A 16,191-nucleotide genomic window follows, 5' to 3' on the forward strand; every position below is an offset into this window, starting at 1 on the left:
GTGAGATGTAGGGGGGGATGTTTAAACCAAAATCATTACAAAATATATACACGTTGTTTATTCAAAAGTATGAGTTAATTATTATTTATTACCCCCACTTCTTTACACGTCTATTTTGTGATTTACCCGTCGAACATGTTATCCATATAGGGGTTCCCCAAAATGTAACGAAATACTTAAAGGGTTCCTCCAAACAAAAAAGGTTGGGAATCACTGCTCTATACACACAAATACACACTGCAGCCCCCACCTCTATACACACAAACACCCACTGCAGGGCCTACCTCTGTATACAGAAACACACACTGCAGGGCCTACCTCTGTATACAGAAACACACACTGCAGCCAGGGTTGCCACCTTCTATTGAAGGCTAACGCGGAATAACATTTTTTTAGATCTATTTATTATATATTTATTTATCTCGCCTTTGGCTGTATCCTCCCCTCCAAATTCCGTCAACATGGCTGCGCGACGTCACGTAATACACATTGCCATAACAACGAGCTGCTCCGTGACGTCACGCGGCATCAAGTTGACATGACAATGGGATGCATTATGGTGACGAGGCATCACGTGATGTCACATTGTCATGGCAACATGTCACCGCCTTACGTTAGTGTCTTGTTGTGATGGGGGGGGCGTGACGTGATGTACATTATTTTAAAGTGTCCCGGTTTTTCATTTTGAAAATCTGGTCACCCTAGTTTTATTGCTAACTGCAACAATAATATATTCATTTATAAAGGGGGCCCAGCCATGATATACACAAGGTACATCCAATATAATGATCACACATTTCACTCATCTTTTCTCCCAGCTCACTGAAAGCTGCAGCATTTAATTAAAATCAGCATTCACATTCCATTTAAAAACAGAGGTGCTGGATTTATATGCAGCTTCATCGTGGAGGGAAATGTTAAGTAATGCCGACAGATCCCCTGGGATTAAAGGCTCGTCCTCAACTCTGGTTTTAAAGTTCAGGGCAGGCAGGGGAAAGCTGAAGTTGCAGATAGCAGCTGAAAAGAGTAGCGGCCCCTTGTCTGTGCTCAGCTCCAGGACCCGGTGATTCACGTGTCAAACCCAAACCTGCACACACAGGAGCAATCGGGATTCAATAAGCAAATAAATTACAGCCAGCACTCGCTCAGCAGAGGCAGCTGCTAATGATTGCAGTTTAGCGATCACATCTAATTTATGTTTAGCCATCACTTGAATTCCTGCCACTTGGCTGTCACGCTGCCTTATCTCCTGGCAGACAGCTCTAATTGCACCTGGCTTCTTGCTACCTAACACTTCAGCGAGGTGTTGTTAAGGCTCTGTAAGGCACCCCCCAACCCCCATAATGTTCAAGGCACAGTGAAATGTGAGAGCTTTCTGACAAACCTTAGGTAATCCCAAACGTCAGGTAATGGGGCATCTTAATATAATATAAAGATGAAGCAGAAAGGACATAGGGTACAGGTAAAGGCTCGCAGGGCCCAACATCAAGGGGTGAAGGACATAGGAATCCAATAGAAAGAGGAGTGTCACGGTCATAAATCTCACCTCATTCAGGTAGGTGACATGCTGGAGAGGAGGGAGAGACAGAATGAGAGAGGGCGGTGAGACAGAGACGGGGCACAGAGGGGAGAGGGAGAGATGAGGGACAGAGAGAAAGAAGGGACAGGGAGAAAGGAGGAAGAGAGGAAGGACAGAGAAGTGGGGGAGAGGAGGGACAGAGAGTAGAGGGAGAGAGACAGGAATGAGAGACTAGGCACAGAGAGATGACAGAGGATGGAGAAACGAGGGACAGAGAGAGGAGGGAGAGACAGGGAAGAAGTAGTGGGGAAGTTGGAGAAAAGGAGAGAGGGGGTGTGTGAAAGGATTGTGTTACACCCTTTAAGAATGATGAGTACAAAAATATTTGCTTTGCTGTTTTTGTTCATTTTTTTAATTTTTCGGTGTTAGGTGAAAATTAGGTGCTGGGTGTAAAAATAAAAAACTGGCATCAAATGTGTTGTTCACTGTTTTTCTGCACACGACCTTCACACACTTATCATAGCCAATCCAGTGAGAACACATTCACAGTTTTGCACACGTTACTATTTCTATTACCCGATGCAGATTCCACCCTCCTATCAGACACGAGCATGCATCACAGATGTACTGCTCTATCCAATGTAATGCTATCAAATGTGTGCTACGCCCCTGTAGGGGGTTGAATATATCTTTTGCAATATTCCTTTTTTTGTTTTGTTATGCGAGTGTACTCTTGGAATAGCTTACATCTTATTACATAGTAAATCCAACTGAGGAATTACTCCGGGGTGTGTGTTTTTTGTAAGAATATTTTCCTTAACGGGGGCAGTGAAATTTAGGAGAGGGCGGATTGACATATACTGCCAAATGGACTAACCTATACTCTATGTGGGGAGATACCTGGGAAATAGGCTAATATAAATATATTTTCCAGATGTGTTCCCAGGTATCTCCCCACATGAATTGGGTGAATCTATTTGGAGGTATATGGGTCAATCGGGCCGCCTTCTAAATTGGTCTTGATTGTGATTTTTATACATTGCGAATGCTTAATAAATAAAAAAAAAAACAGCAGGTTTATATCACTTCACATTATATGCTGTTTTCAGGCGGTTTTGCATTGACGATGTCGGAGTATAATGAATAGTAAGCCCTTAGGATAGAAAGGATTCTCAGGTTGGGTGCCTGTGTTCCTGGGAGCTTAATGTATAAGCACTTTGGGAAAGCTTTTCCTCATTAGTTTTTGCCCAGTGTGAGGCACTTCTTCCTGAAAAGATGTAATCTAACAATATATTACCAAAAATGTTATTTGTCTGTACATTGACTACATAGCCCGGGCTCTATAAGAACAGAGGAACACTAAGAGCTATTACTTTACCTATAAAGCATTTTCTGGGAAAATGTGCAATACCTGTTTATTGCTTAGATTGTCTGTATCCCATTCTCTTTCGTCAGCAAAGCGGAACTGGGTAAAAGCGTCTCCTGTGGCAAAGAAAAGACATCAACTTCATGAAGACAAAGGATTTAAGGAATCTTGGTGAGTCAAGTGCTGATGGTAAAGATGGTAAATTATTGAATTAAGCCTGTAACAGGTTCCCAGACACCCGAAATCTTCCTTACGTCAACCTATTGTGAACAAATCGGCACTCAATATCTCAGACCTAACCAGCTTTAGACCAGACTCCAACCTCCCATTATTCTCCAAGGTCCTAGAAAATGTGCTAGAGCTCCAACTACAAGCCCACATAAAAAATGTGCTAGAGCTCCAACTACAAGCCCACATAAAAAATGTGCTAGAGCTCCAACTACAAGCCCACGTAGAAAATGTGCTAGACCTCCAACTACAAGTCCACCTAGAAAATGTGCTAGAGCTCCAACTACAAGCCCACCTAGAAAATGTGCTAGAGCTCCAACTACAAGCCCACGTAGAAAATGTGCTAGAGCTCCAACTACAAGCCCACGTAGAAAATGTGCTAGACCTCCAACTACAGGCCCACCTAGAAAATAATAACATTTTACACAAAAATCTGTCGGGCTTCGGAAGACTTCACACAAAAACTGCAATGAGAAGTGTGATAATGACTTTCTGACTTCTATGGACAGAGAATCTGCATCAATTCTTATTCTGCTGTACATTTTGGCTGCCTTCAACATAGTTGACCGTAGCTACCTATTACAGAGGCTGAAAACTGTGGCAGGGATTTCTGACCAAATCCTCAACTGGCTAGCATCTTCTTAAGCAGAAGAAACCAGAATATGAAGGAATCTCCCTTTCCTCTAACATACATACATGTGAAGCCACTGGGTGTGGTCATTGTCCTGTTGCAGATGACACCCAGATGTCTGTGACCTTTACTCAGAGTATGCCATCTCACGGAGTTGCTATTGAAGCTGTATTGCTGATATAGGAACATGGATGGATGGTAGTTGGTTAAAGCTAAAGATGGACATAACAGAGACTATCAATTTGGTTTTGGTATCCTAAGATGCTAAACTGAAGGACTTAAAAAACACCAAAATCCCAGACCACTCCATAGCACCCTCCAAAACCGTGAAAACCCTGGACATCACCATTGACTAATCTCACAGTGGAAGAACAAGTCAAATAGATAGTCAAGTCCAACCCCTACCATGTCCACTCCATCAAGAGACTCAAGCTTCTCCTTAGGGAAGACCACATGCGGAAGATAACTCACTCCCTGGTCATCTCCAAACTTGACTATTGCAATTCACTATCTTGGCTTGCCAATCAACCAGATCAATTGTTTGCAGACGAATCAGAATACTGCAGCTAGAACAATGAGAAACCAGTACAGATACGACTACACCAGTGGAGCCATGAGAATTTCACTGGCTACAATCAGACGGAGAATATAAGGACACACACTGCCTACACACACACACACACACACACACACACACACACACACACACACACACACACACACACACACACACACACACACACACACACACACACACACACACACACACACATCTCAGAACTCATCACTCCATATCAACAAACCAGACTACCCAGAACAACCAACAACTGTTCGGTGTCTCTCAATTAAAATCCACCAGGATTTTAAAAAGAGCTTTCTAATCGGAAAGACCCCGGCTTTGGTACAACCTCCAGGATAGCTCCCACCTTTTAAGCTTTCAAAAAATTACGCAAGATCTCCCTTTGTGCTAGATTTTGATGTACACTATGAAACCCTTGGGTAGTCAGCTCGCTAAAAATAATATTAACTGGTTGAAGGCCTCCGTTCCCGCGGCAGAGAGGAGCTGGCGCCACGCGGGAGGATGCAGAGGTTGGGCCCAACTTTCTGTGCTGGCCAGGTGCACGTGTGGAGGGAGGGAATAGGAGGGGGTGTAATGGCGTGAGAGGGCCCCACAGAGCACAGAGGTTCCACCGGCCAAAGGAGGAAACCAGTAGAGCTGCCGCCCGCAGGTGCAGCTGATACCCTAGTATCATTACACAGGCCATTCTAAATGAAGTCGCAAGCAATGGGTTGGCTATCCCACATCTATTATCTTAGAAATGAAACTCCATATTGCCACTTTGATCCTCCTCCACTTAGTTATAGTATATGAGGTTGAAAAAAGACACATGTCCATCAAGTTCAACCTATGTTAAATTTAAACGACAGATACTTTATCCTATATTTGTATTTACAGTATTTTGATTCAGAGTAAGGCAAATAAAAAAAAAACAGGGCCCTGTTCTGGGACCTCTCCTTTTATCTCCCTACACACTATTACTTGGTGACCTTATCATCTCCTGCGTCTGTAGGTATCACCTCTACGCAGATACAGATATAGAAACATACAGTAAAATTGGATGGCAGAAAAGATATCTAACCCTAATCTGTAATCCACTGCCAAAGTCTCGGATTACTTTTTGGCTACATCCTTGAGGCTGCCACCTCAAACGTAATATGCCTAAAACGAATCTCCTCCTAAACCTCCATCTCTCCTGTGACCATAGCATGTTACCTAGGTGGGACATTTGACTTATTACTCTCCTTCCTCCATTCACATTTATACTCTGGCTAAAACAGGAATCTGTTCTTTCTTTCTTATTTCCCCCAATGGGACTCAAAGCACTTCACATTTACAAAAGAAATGATTGTAACATAGTACTGACAGGCCTCCCTGTCTCGCAACGTTCTCCTTGCTACCTACCCAAAATTATGCAGCTCGAATAATTTCAAATGTTCTCAGAACAATCTACTTCTCCTAACTTTCCATCACCCACAAAGTACAGTACCTCTGATCTTTAATGTTGTCCTCACGACTACTCCTCAGGGAGGCTCTCGCTCAGCTAGTCCCCTGCGCTCTACTCAGAATGGTCTCTGTTCCACATCCACAGCTCTCGCCTTAAACCTTTTCCCCTCGCAGACGCTTATCTGTGGAACTCCCTCACACTCTGTAAACGCCAAGTACCTTCTCTCCCCACCTTTACGTCAAACCTAAAAAAACACACACCTTCTGAATGAAGCAATTCTATAGCCTGAAATCATTGCTATTGTCACACATTGTAAAGCACTGCCATCTACTACACATTAATTCCCCTACTGTTTCTAAGTCTCCTGACATCACTTACATGGGAAGCTCTAATAGGCAGGGATTTCCTTTCCTATTGTCCGATTTTGTCTATTGCACCCACGGTACTATAATTCCCTGTATTCTGTTGCCTCTTTTCTAAAGTGCTGCATAAAAATAAAAATACACACAAGAAAGGCGATATGTGACCCATGTCTCTCACATTTCGGAGGAGACAGGACTCGGTTACTATAGTCACTGCGAAACTGTCCCCCGGACAACGGATAATTCTCCATTCCACATCCGGCCATTGCAGCACTGGCAAGATATTTCCCCACAGAAACACACAAATGGAGTTTTATTTCAGAGCTGGAACATCTAATGGCCACAAACAACCAGACCTAAAAAGCTGGAAGCAAGAGACAGCTATTCCAGGCTTTGTGAGCTCGTCAATGAGACCACTCTATGAAAGTCACATGCACACAATGCTGCGTTAGCAATGAACAAGCACTTGTATAACTGCCAAGTCAATTACACACCGCATGGTGTTTAGGTCCAGCTGCTGCATATCAGCAATTAAAGTAAGCGTTTTGTAGAGACCGTTACTTTTCCGATGACTGATAAACCTTGGGCTGCCATGAACAGAAAAAGCGTGGATACACAGCAGAGCAATGGAAAAGATCACTGTCTGTCCATACTTTTAAATTTTTTACATCTACAGCTCAACCCCCTTATAATCACATTGCGTTATAAGCGGATCTCGTTAGAAATAATGCACATATGTATGCCTTGTACAATAAAGTATTTAAGATACCAATAATTGTGTTTAAAGTATTCATAAATATGAAAATTGGGAGCCACGCTTGCATCGCGTTATAAGCAGATTCGCGTTGTAACGGATCACGTTATAACGGGGTTGATTTTATATTTTCTGGCATAGGGAACTCATACCAGATCTTCTATTTTTACTGAAACGGAACAAATGCTCTCTGCGGTCACTACAGGTAGACATTACGCAATGGGATTTACTAGTTTAGCTTTTAAATGTATTTTATAAGATGTAACGCGCTCTGTAAATACAGCACTGATAAATTATCTTCAACACCTACTTTAACACACACACACACACACACAAAAAGAAGAAGGTAGGAAAGAAGCCGGATGTCTCGTGTACACTGAACCCAACTATCATCTTTTCCAATGTTACTCCTCCCTTAACTTTGGGCAAATCGATTCTTGTGCCTCTTAATGAAAATTAGAGTGTAAGCTATGGGACAGAGACTCATTGTGCCTGTACTATAGTAAAATTATACATGACTTTTATTAATTGCTCCTTATTTGTGCAGCTGGAAGATCAAATCAGTACTACTCTGGAGTTTACCTGATTTATTTACAGGAAAGAAAAAGCATTGTGACTTTACTTTATTATTTTATAAATTATTAACAAAATGTAAAAAAAAAAAAAAAAAAAGCATGCGGAAAAGCCAGTGTGAATTACCTTTCCAGAATGAAACGTTTCCGAATCACTGGGGGCTTTCAGCAGCATCAGGTCACAGCTCTGCTACACGCACACCGCTGCATCATTACATACATATATATATATATATATATATATATATATATATATATTTATATATATATATATATATCTCACTATGAATATTGTGATGGAAGCCGGAGCTCTAGAAAGGTCATATAATTAAACATGAACATGAACATGACAGAGTGTGAAATCGACGTCTCTCTCCCAGGGAATGAATGTCATCTCAACTCCTTTTTATCCTTTCTATATTAAAATGTTTGAACACAATGACATATCTGTGTATGCGAGTTACTGAGCATGCAGGCTTTCTTTGTTTTGCTCTTATTTGTGTAATTCTAGTTAATGTAAATACTGTTTCCCCACTGTGGGAATATGCTGGTGCTTTATAAATAAACACTAATAAGAATTGTTATGGGACAGACCGCATAATCCTGTCATAATAGTTTACGCCTGCAGTCATTACAGACGAGATCAGACCATGCAGGCTTCCCTGGGTTTCTTTTATTATACAGGATTCCACGGTTACCGGGTTCCCTTGTATTTATATTGTCATGCACCTGGGCTACTGTATACAGAAAATGCAGAACAAACGGTCAACGGTAATTCATACTGTAGCTGGGTATAAAAAGTATCAATCTTAATCAGAATCTCTGTAGTTCTTATTTGACCAAAACAAAGGGGAGCATTTGATAATAAAAACAAAAAAAAGATTTCACACACGGTGCAAAGACTATACAAGGGAGATTAAAGAGATCTGCTAGGCACATCAGTAAAGTAAAGAGTATAACATTTTGAGAGAAGATGTTTATAGGGTGCTTGTTTGTTTACTATTTTACCGGTCACAGTGCAAAGATCTTCCAGTCCTAGCTTTGTGTTCCTATCTGCTGCCCTGTAATAATAGAATTGCATACAATCTGAGGAGAGACTGGCCTGCATCATTATCACACAGTCACTTGGAATTACTTGGTTTTGTAATTAACTACAATAAAGTGACAATTGCAGTATAACCATCATGAATACGAGTCTGGGAACAGCTATGACCCTGCCTGAATCTGCTTGAACCAACAGTGTGCACACTGCAGCCCCTTAAACCTGTGCCACCACTCGTGGTCGTCCAGTTCCCTCCGTCTTACCCAGGAGAGGTGAGGTGTCATCTTGTGGCACAGTATGTATGTATGTCTTTATTTGTATAGCGCCATAAAATGTACATAGCGCTTCACAGTAGTAATACATGTCATATAAATAACAAATATAAATAACACATCATGGGAATAAGTGCTTCAGACATACTGTAAAAGTAACATTAAGGAAGGAGTCCCTGCTCCGAGGAGCTTACAATCTAATTGGTAGGTAGGGAGAACGTACAGAGACAGTAGGAGGGAATACTAGTAAGTGCGTCTACAGGAGGCCAAGCTTTGTGTCATGTGTCCATGATTATCCAGTGCTACTCATATGCTTCTTTAAGCAGATGTGTCTTAAGGTGGGTCTTAAAGGTGGATAGCGAGGGGGCTAGTCGGGTATTGAGGGGAAGAGCATTCCAGAGGTGTGGGGCAGAAAGTGAGAAAGGTTTAAGGCGGGAGAGAGCTTTGGATACAAGGGGGGTAGAAAGAAGACATCCTTGAGAAGAACGCAAGAGTCGTGATGGTGCATAGCGAGAAATTAGGGCTGAGATGTAATGAGGGGCAGAAGAATGTAAAGCTTTAAAAGTGAGCAGTAGAATTGAGTGTGAGATACGCGATTTAATCGGAAGCCAGGAGAGGGATTTCAGCAAGGGAGACGCTGAGACAGATTTAGGAAAGAGTAGAGTGATTCTGGCAGCAGTGTTTAGGATAGATTGTAGGGGAGACAGGTGAGAGGTAGGAAGGCCGGACAGCAGGAGGTTGCAGTAATCGAGACGTGAGAGAATGAGGGCCTGAGTCAGAGTTTTAGCAGTTGAGTAACAGAGGAAAGGGCGTATCTTTGTGATATTGCGGAGGAAAAAGCGACAAGTTTTAGAAACGTTTTGAATATGAGAGGAGAATGAGAGAGAGGAATCAAGTGTGACCCCTAGGCAGCGTGCTTGGGCTACTGGGTGAATGATCGTATTTCCAATAGCAATGTGGAAGGATGTAGTAGGGCCAGGTTTGGGAGGTAGTATAAGGAGCTCTGTTTTTGCCATGTTAAGTTTCAGTTGGCGGATGGCCATCCAGGATGATATTCCAGAGAGGCATTCAGAAACTTTGGTCTGTATAGCAGGTGTAAGGTCAGGGGTTGAAAGGTAAATTTGTGTGTCGTCAGCATAGAGGTGATATTTAAACCCAAAAGATGTGATTAGGTCACCTAGAGAGAGTGTGTAGAGAGAAAAGAGAAGGGGTCCCAGGACAGAGCCCATAAAGGACACCTCTGCCATTGGTTCTACAACACAATGCAGTGGAAAGTGTTACTGTACATTCTCACAGCTCCATTCACACACAGACCACTGCAGGGAAAAAGGGAAGTGTGTAGTTGTGTCAGACTCAGAGAGAGAATTGGTAAGTGCTGGCAGAAGCAGTGCCAGGATTCCACTGAATGAGTGACCCCCCACGGCATACATTACACCAAACCAGGACCTAGAAATGCCTAACACAAAACAACAAGGCAGAGCTTGAACGGGTAAGACCCAAAGATCTACAACAGATCCCATTTTCAGAGCGAAACCATTGGCTGCCGTGGTCAGATTGCTCAGAAGACTAAATGTACTGTAACAAGAATACACCGCAGGAACGTACAGAAAGTTTTTATTGGATACAGAAATATGCAGGCGGCTGAGTGCGGCTCTCACTGCTGGAGACATTCAGGTGCAAAGAAACGCACTTCAAAGCAGGGACGTCAGAAATAGATGGAGGAAGAAATCAGAAGCACGTCTTCTTTGGAAGGCCCAACATTTAATATCTGTCCGGCTTTCATTCAACATACAGCAGGGTTCTCTAGTGCTCATTTCACCCTCTCTCTCTAACAGTTTCCCCTGCAGGATTCAAAAGGCAGCAGATGAAAGCATGAAGCTAAATATTTCATTATCTCTGATGCACTTTGGTCAATCTAACCGAAGGGAAAAATAAGAATGAAATAAGCCCACAGAATGAAGAAGAAAATAGCCCACAGAATGTCCCTGGGTTCAGGCATTCATTAAATTAAAAAAACTTATAGCCAAGAAGTGAAGAAAGTGAGCTGAATTCATACGGTACAGTGGCATTCAGACCTGGAAAGGGTGTAAAGCACACAACACATTTGGGAAACTGTTCCCTTGCTACTTGTTATGCTTGTAACATTGTTAAAATGGACCATGAGGTGTGATAGAAATACCACTGCTTAAAACATATATCCTTATGTGCCTCAAGCACTATTAGATAATAAGGACAGGGGTCATTGTGTCTGTAGATGTAAGTACAGTTCTGTGAACACTATCTTCTCTGTAATATTTCAGCCATGCTGTAAGGTGCATGGTGTATTCTATTGTAGAGTCCAGTGCCAACATTGATCCAAGGAACTATTTGCTTGTAATATGCAGCGAGACCTGGCCAGGGACACAACATATGTGCAATGTAACACCTACCTGCCCATGTCCCACCCACCTCTGCCTGCTGCCTGCATTTGTAGTTTCACATAGATCTGTCGCATTACTAATGATATTAGGCAGTGAGAAATGTTTAACGCACAATGGGCAGAGGTATGAATGAATCAGTACTACGATTATCCCTGCTATGTGTTCCCTGCCACATCCGAGTGCTCCCTGCTCCTACACACAGGATTTCAATACAAGTCTCATGAGCACCCGGACAACAGTCAAATGGATCAGATGGTTAATTACTCACAGCCTCCACGAAAAACTGATAGAGGCTTCACACGTTAGCATTGTTTAATTAAAATAAAGATGCAGCATGTAAGGAGCAGGCAGGATGTGCGCTGGGTGAGGGATCTCCTTCCTCACTCATCATTCTATCATTATCTGAGTTCATTTGCATATATCTTTTTGATGTACCCATGAAGATGAATTAATCTTTAAATGCCCCCCAAACATAAAAGACTGTACACATTTCGATAACCCTTTCAGTAAAGGGGGGCCGCAGGAAGTCACTCTGCCTATGCTCTGCATTGCCATACTGCCTCTGCAGCAGAGAAAGGGTTAATGAAAGAGCGGATTTAGGCTGCGGTCCCAGTCACTGCCACAGCGCACGGCTCGGCGTGCGCTGTGCGTGTAAGTACCGCCCCTCAATGGGGAAGGGCCCAGTACGCACCTTCCCGCAGGAGGTGCAGCCGCGCCGCAAGATTTTTTAAACCCAATGAGGGCGAACCAGCCGCGTGACGTAATGGCCACGCCCCCGCAAATTCCCGACCACGCCCCCTCCCGTCGCAAGCTCCCTCACTCCCCTCAGGCTTCGTTCAGGGTGCCAGAGGCAGGAGTTGGAGGGCGCGCATTCGCGTGTGCGAGCAGCAGTCTGCTGGGCCATGTGTGTGCATCCTCCCAGCAGACTTTTTCAGGAGTTGAGGAGGCGGGGAGGGGGCGGGGATACAGACGTGAGGTTAGGGATCCAAGTTGCAGTCTTGAAATCATTCTCAAGAATGATTTCATTGGCTGCCGAGGTCCCAGTAACGCTGCTGCAGCTTCAAAAAACGACCTGGGTTGTTTATTGAAACTGTAGCCAGCGTCAACTCCGTACTTCGGAGACAGGGCAGCTGCTACCCTGGCAACCACAATTCCCTTTAAATACATTGTGTCGGACGGCCGCACGCACGTCAGCACGCCCTCCCTCCGAAGCCTGCACCCTGAACGAGGCCTCAGACCGCGGATCGCGGTTAGTGCTGTGCATGCGCCGCCCCCCCCCCCCCCCCGCCGGGCGCGCGTGTCACAGACATTACTGGGACCGCAGCCTTAAGGTGGACAGTAGCAGTTCTCCCTTAGATGCATAAAATAAGTACAAATAAGGCTTGTTACCTGGCCCTTTGTCTCTGCTGTGCAGGGGAGAATTGTAATTGCATTGTGGCGGCAGCTCAGTGATATTAGTAATTCTTGTACTGAAAGGTTCTCTTCAGAATTCTGCCTTCACACATCCTTATCAGTATTGGTCCGTCTATTGTGCTCTTTAAATACAATCACACTTAGTCATACCCATTGAGGAATCAGAAAGCTTTTATCTGTTCCTGTATGCTCATGTCTTCAGCATCAGCACTGGCAGATACTGTGTATTAACCTCACTGGACTAAGCAACATCTCACAGGCAGTGAGATCAAACCGTTATACCCCCAGCCTGTATTAAAGGTACAAGCCCAGCAGCTACTGCAATGCAACCAGGCATGTAACATATTTTCTGATGTCTCTCTTTAATGTGTTTCCTAGGGTATATCTCAGCCAATGCCGCAATAAATAACACAGAATATACAATAGATATGATGTAAGGCTCATACATACAGTACGTGAAAAAAAGGATGTCTGGATCAGTCCAAGTTTGCAGGGATCAGAGAAGAGTTATAAAGCTAGGTAATTCACAACAATGGACATTTTAAGAGTCCTAGAAATATATATTTGAATATGTATATTTGTGGAGGATTTCACAGGGCAGCATGTGATCAACGGGAAAGGCGATCAAAAACCTCATTATTGGACTAAATAGTGATTGCACCTGGAAACGGACAGAGCCACTTCCAGGGATCCTGTGACACATCCCGCCTGCGGTGAGATCCTTCCACAACAGGACATTTCATGGCTTCAAGAACTGGCTCAGGTGCCTTATCTTATACACTGTGAAGGAACCTGCTCATTAAAATGTACCAAGCATCTCATGTGTAGGGTTGCCAGGTGTCTGGTATTGAACTGGACTGTCCTGTATTTGGATACTCTGTCCAGTAAAAAATGAGAGGTACTGTAATACTGGACATGTATGTGTCCGGTATTACCTCCCTGGACATAGTGACCTGACGCACCTTTCACCATGGAGTCCAGTATTTTTGGAGAAGCCACCTGGCAACCCTACTCATGTGTACAGATGTCACTGCATGTGGACAGGATGTGCTCTCCCCCTTATGAAATCAGCCGGAACTCTCACAGCTCCCAAGCCTAATTCACAGCCCCCCTGAAACCCAGAGGGACCCGACATTCTCACACACGGCGAGAAGCTATCGGGTGTATTTAAAGATTTTCATGCAATACAATTGAATCTTTAGCCAAAGTACAACAATCATACTGTACATAGAGCTGCCAGAGTTCTGCAGCAAATACAGAAAAAAGGTTCTAACCCAATGAGCTCACAATCTAGTATGAGACCGACAGATGAAGAGAACGGCACGGCCTGAAGTCACACACAAGCGTATCGCTCTCATGTTGAGCCTTATTGATTGCTCATGACATTTAATAATGCCATTGTCTTTTCTTCCCGGTGACAGGAAAGGGACAATAGGTGCTGTACAATTCATTTCATTCCCATCCTTGGCCCCCATGGGGTCTGATCCCATTTCTCCTCCATATGTTTATAGAGGGGGAGCCGGGGGAAGGGGTGAGGGGGTCATCTTATATAACATACAGGACCTCTATAAGCTCATATTGGTGTCTTTGGATGTAGCACTGAGCTCTGTCTGTGTTTCATGTTTTGTCTCTGGTTTTAAATATAGGTCATCTTATATAGCAAGAAGCTCATCACAATCAATCAAGTAAACAAATGGAAGAACTGGCTTTGCTCGTTATGTGTGAGGTGATACACTTGTTACCATTATTATACATTAGGGCAGCGTTTCCCAAATGGTGGGTCGCGACCCGGCACCGGGCCATGGCACCAAAATTGCCGGGTCGCAGCGAGGCTGGTCGCGCGGTGTCTCCCGTCCCCCCTGCTCAATTTTAAAAAAATGGCGGCGATTCCCCCTTCGGTCCCGTGCGCATGCGCAGGGCAAGCAGGGCCCGCTCCCTTCCTCCCCCCCCGCTCCCAACGTGGGACGGAGGAGGAAGTACCAGCTCCTCAGCGGCCCGCACGTTACGTGGGACGGAGGGGGAAGTACAAGCTCCTACTGCGGCCCGCTTCCCCCCGCGGCCAGCTTCCCGAGCTCACCTCCCGTGGCACCCCCTCCCGAGCCCACCTCCCGTGCCCCCAAGCCCACCTCCTATCCCGGGCAGCAGGGGATATCGGCGGCAGCAGGGGAAAGCGTCCGGCGGCAAGGTAAGGCAAGGTAAGTCACCCCACCCAGTCACAGCCTCCCACCCAAGTGCCCCTGGCCCCCTCCCTCCCACCCAAGTGTCCCTGGCCCCCTCCCTCCCACCCAAGTGCCCCTGGCCCCCTCCCTCCCACCCAAGTGCCCCTGGCCCCCAACCCTCCCACCCAAGTGCCCCTGGCCCCCCCCTCCCACCCAAGTGCCCCTGGCCCCCTCCCTCCCTCCCACCCAAGTGCCCCTGGCCCCCTCCCTCCCTCCCACCCAAGTGCCCCTGGCCCCCTCCCTCCCTCCCACCCAAGTGCCCCTGGCCCCCTCCCTCCCACCCAAGTGCCCCTGGCCCCCTCCCTCCCACCCAAGTGCCCCTGGCCCGCTCCCTCCCTCCCACCCAAGTGCCGGTGGCCCCCTCCCTCCCACCCAAGTGCCCCTGGCTCCCTCCCTCCCTCCCACCCAAGTGCCCCTGGCCCGCTCCCTCCCACCCAAGTGCCCCTGGCCCCCTCCCTCCCACCCAAGTGCCCCTGGCCCCCTCCCTCCCACCCAAGTGCCCCTGGCCCCCCCCTCTCCCACCCAAGTGTCCCTGGCCCTCCCTCTCCCACCCAAGTGTCTGTCAGTGGCTGCGTGTGTGTGTGTATCAGTGGCTGTGTGTGTGTGTATCAGTGGCTGTGTGTGTCTGTGCAGGACCTATAGGCCAGTATAGGCGATAAAAATTTTAGTGGGTCACGAAGGAGAAGTTCAAAAATAACCGGGTCACGGAAAAAAAAGTTTGGGAAACCCTGCATTAGGGGACTGGCTGCTTGTCTTATTAACACATTATTATGTGTCAATACAGGCATACCCCGCATTAACGTACGCAATGGGACCGGAGCATGTATGTAAAGCGAAAATGTACTTAAAGTGAAGCACTACCTTTCCCCACTTATCGATGCATGTACTGTACTGCAATCGTCATATACGTGCATAAGTGATGTAAATAACGCATGTGTAACAGGCTCTATAGTCTCCCCGCTTGCGCACAGCTTCGGTACAGGTAGGGAGCCGGTATTGCTGTTCAGGACGTGCTGACAGGCGCATGCGCGAGCTGCCGTTTGCCTATTGGGCGATATGTACTTACTCGCGAGTGTACTTAAAGTGAGTGTCCTTAAAGCGGGGTATGCCTGTAAACAGCAAAGCTGCTTCAATCTGATATTTCTGAGCAAGGAGAATGCTGAGAAGTCTGGGAATCTCTATGTACCTTTGCCCAGAAAATAGAGAGTGAAAAATCAATAAACACCCTCCATGCCAGTCACCCGAATGGAGGTGCAGCAGAGGTTATTAGCACACCCCATCAGCACCTCTGCATGAATTAATTTCCTCTGCCAACAGGCCTGCAAAACAGTGCACACCTAATTAGTGAAGATATGCGCCTATGAAATACCTGAATGCCAAGTGTGAT

At 45.4% G+C, this 16,191-nt stretch overlaps 1 protein-coding gene across 1 annotated transcript in view; it reads right to left on the reverse strand.

Annotated features, from left to right (window-relative positions):
• The window catches only part of AVEN (apoptosis and caspase activation inhibitor), a 214,472-nt gene that overhangs the window by 9,322 nt on the left and 188,959 nt on the right, over window positions 1-16,191 (reverse strand). The window contains exon 3 of the mRNA XM_075613271.1: window positions 2,931-3,001. Within this exon, the coding sequence (XP_075469386.1) occupies window positions 2,931-3,001 (71 nt within the window). The remainder of the gene's footprint in view (window positions 1-2,930; window positions 3,002-16,191) is intronic.

The sequence above is a fragment of the Ascaphus truei genome, chromosome 9 (genome assembly GCF_040206685.1).
Source record: "Ascaphus truei isolate aAscTru1 chromosome 9, aAscTru1.hap1, whole genome shotgun sequence".
In the NCBI taxonomy this organism is placed as follows: Eukaryota; Metazoa; Chordata; class Amphibia; order Anura; family Ascaphidae; genus Ascaphus; species Ascaphus truei.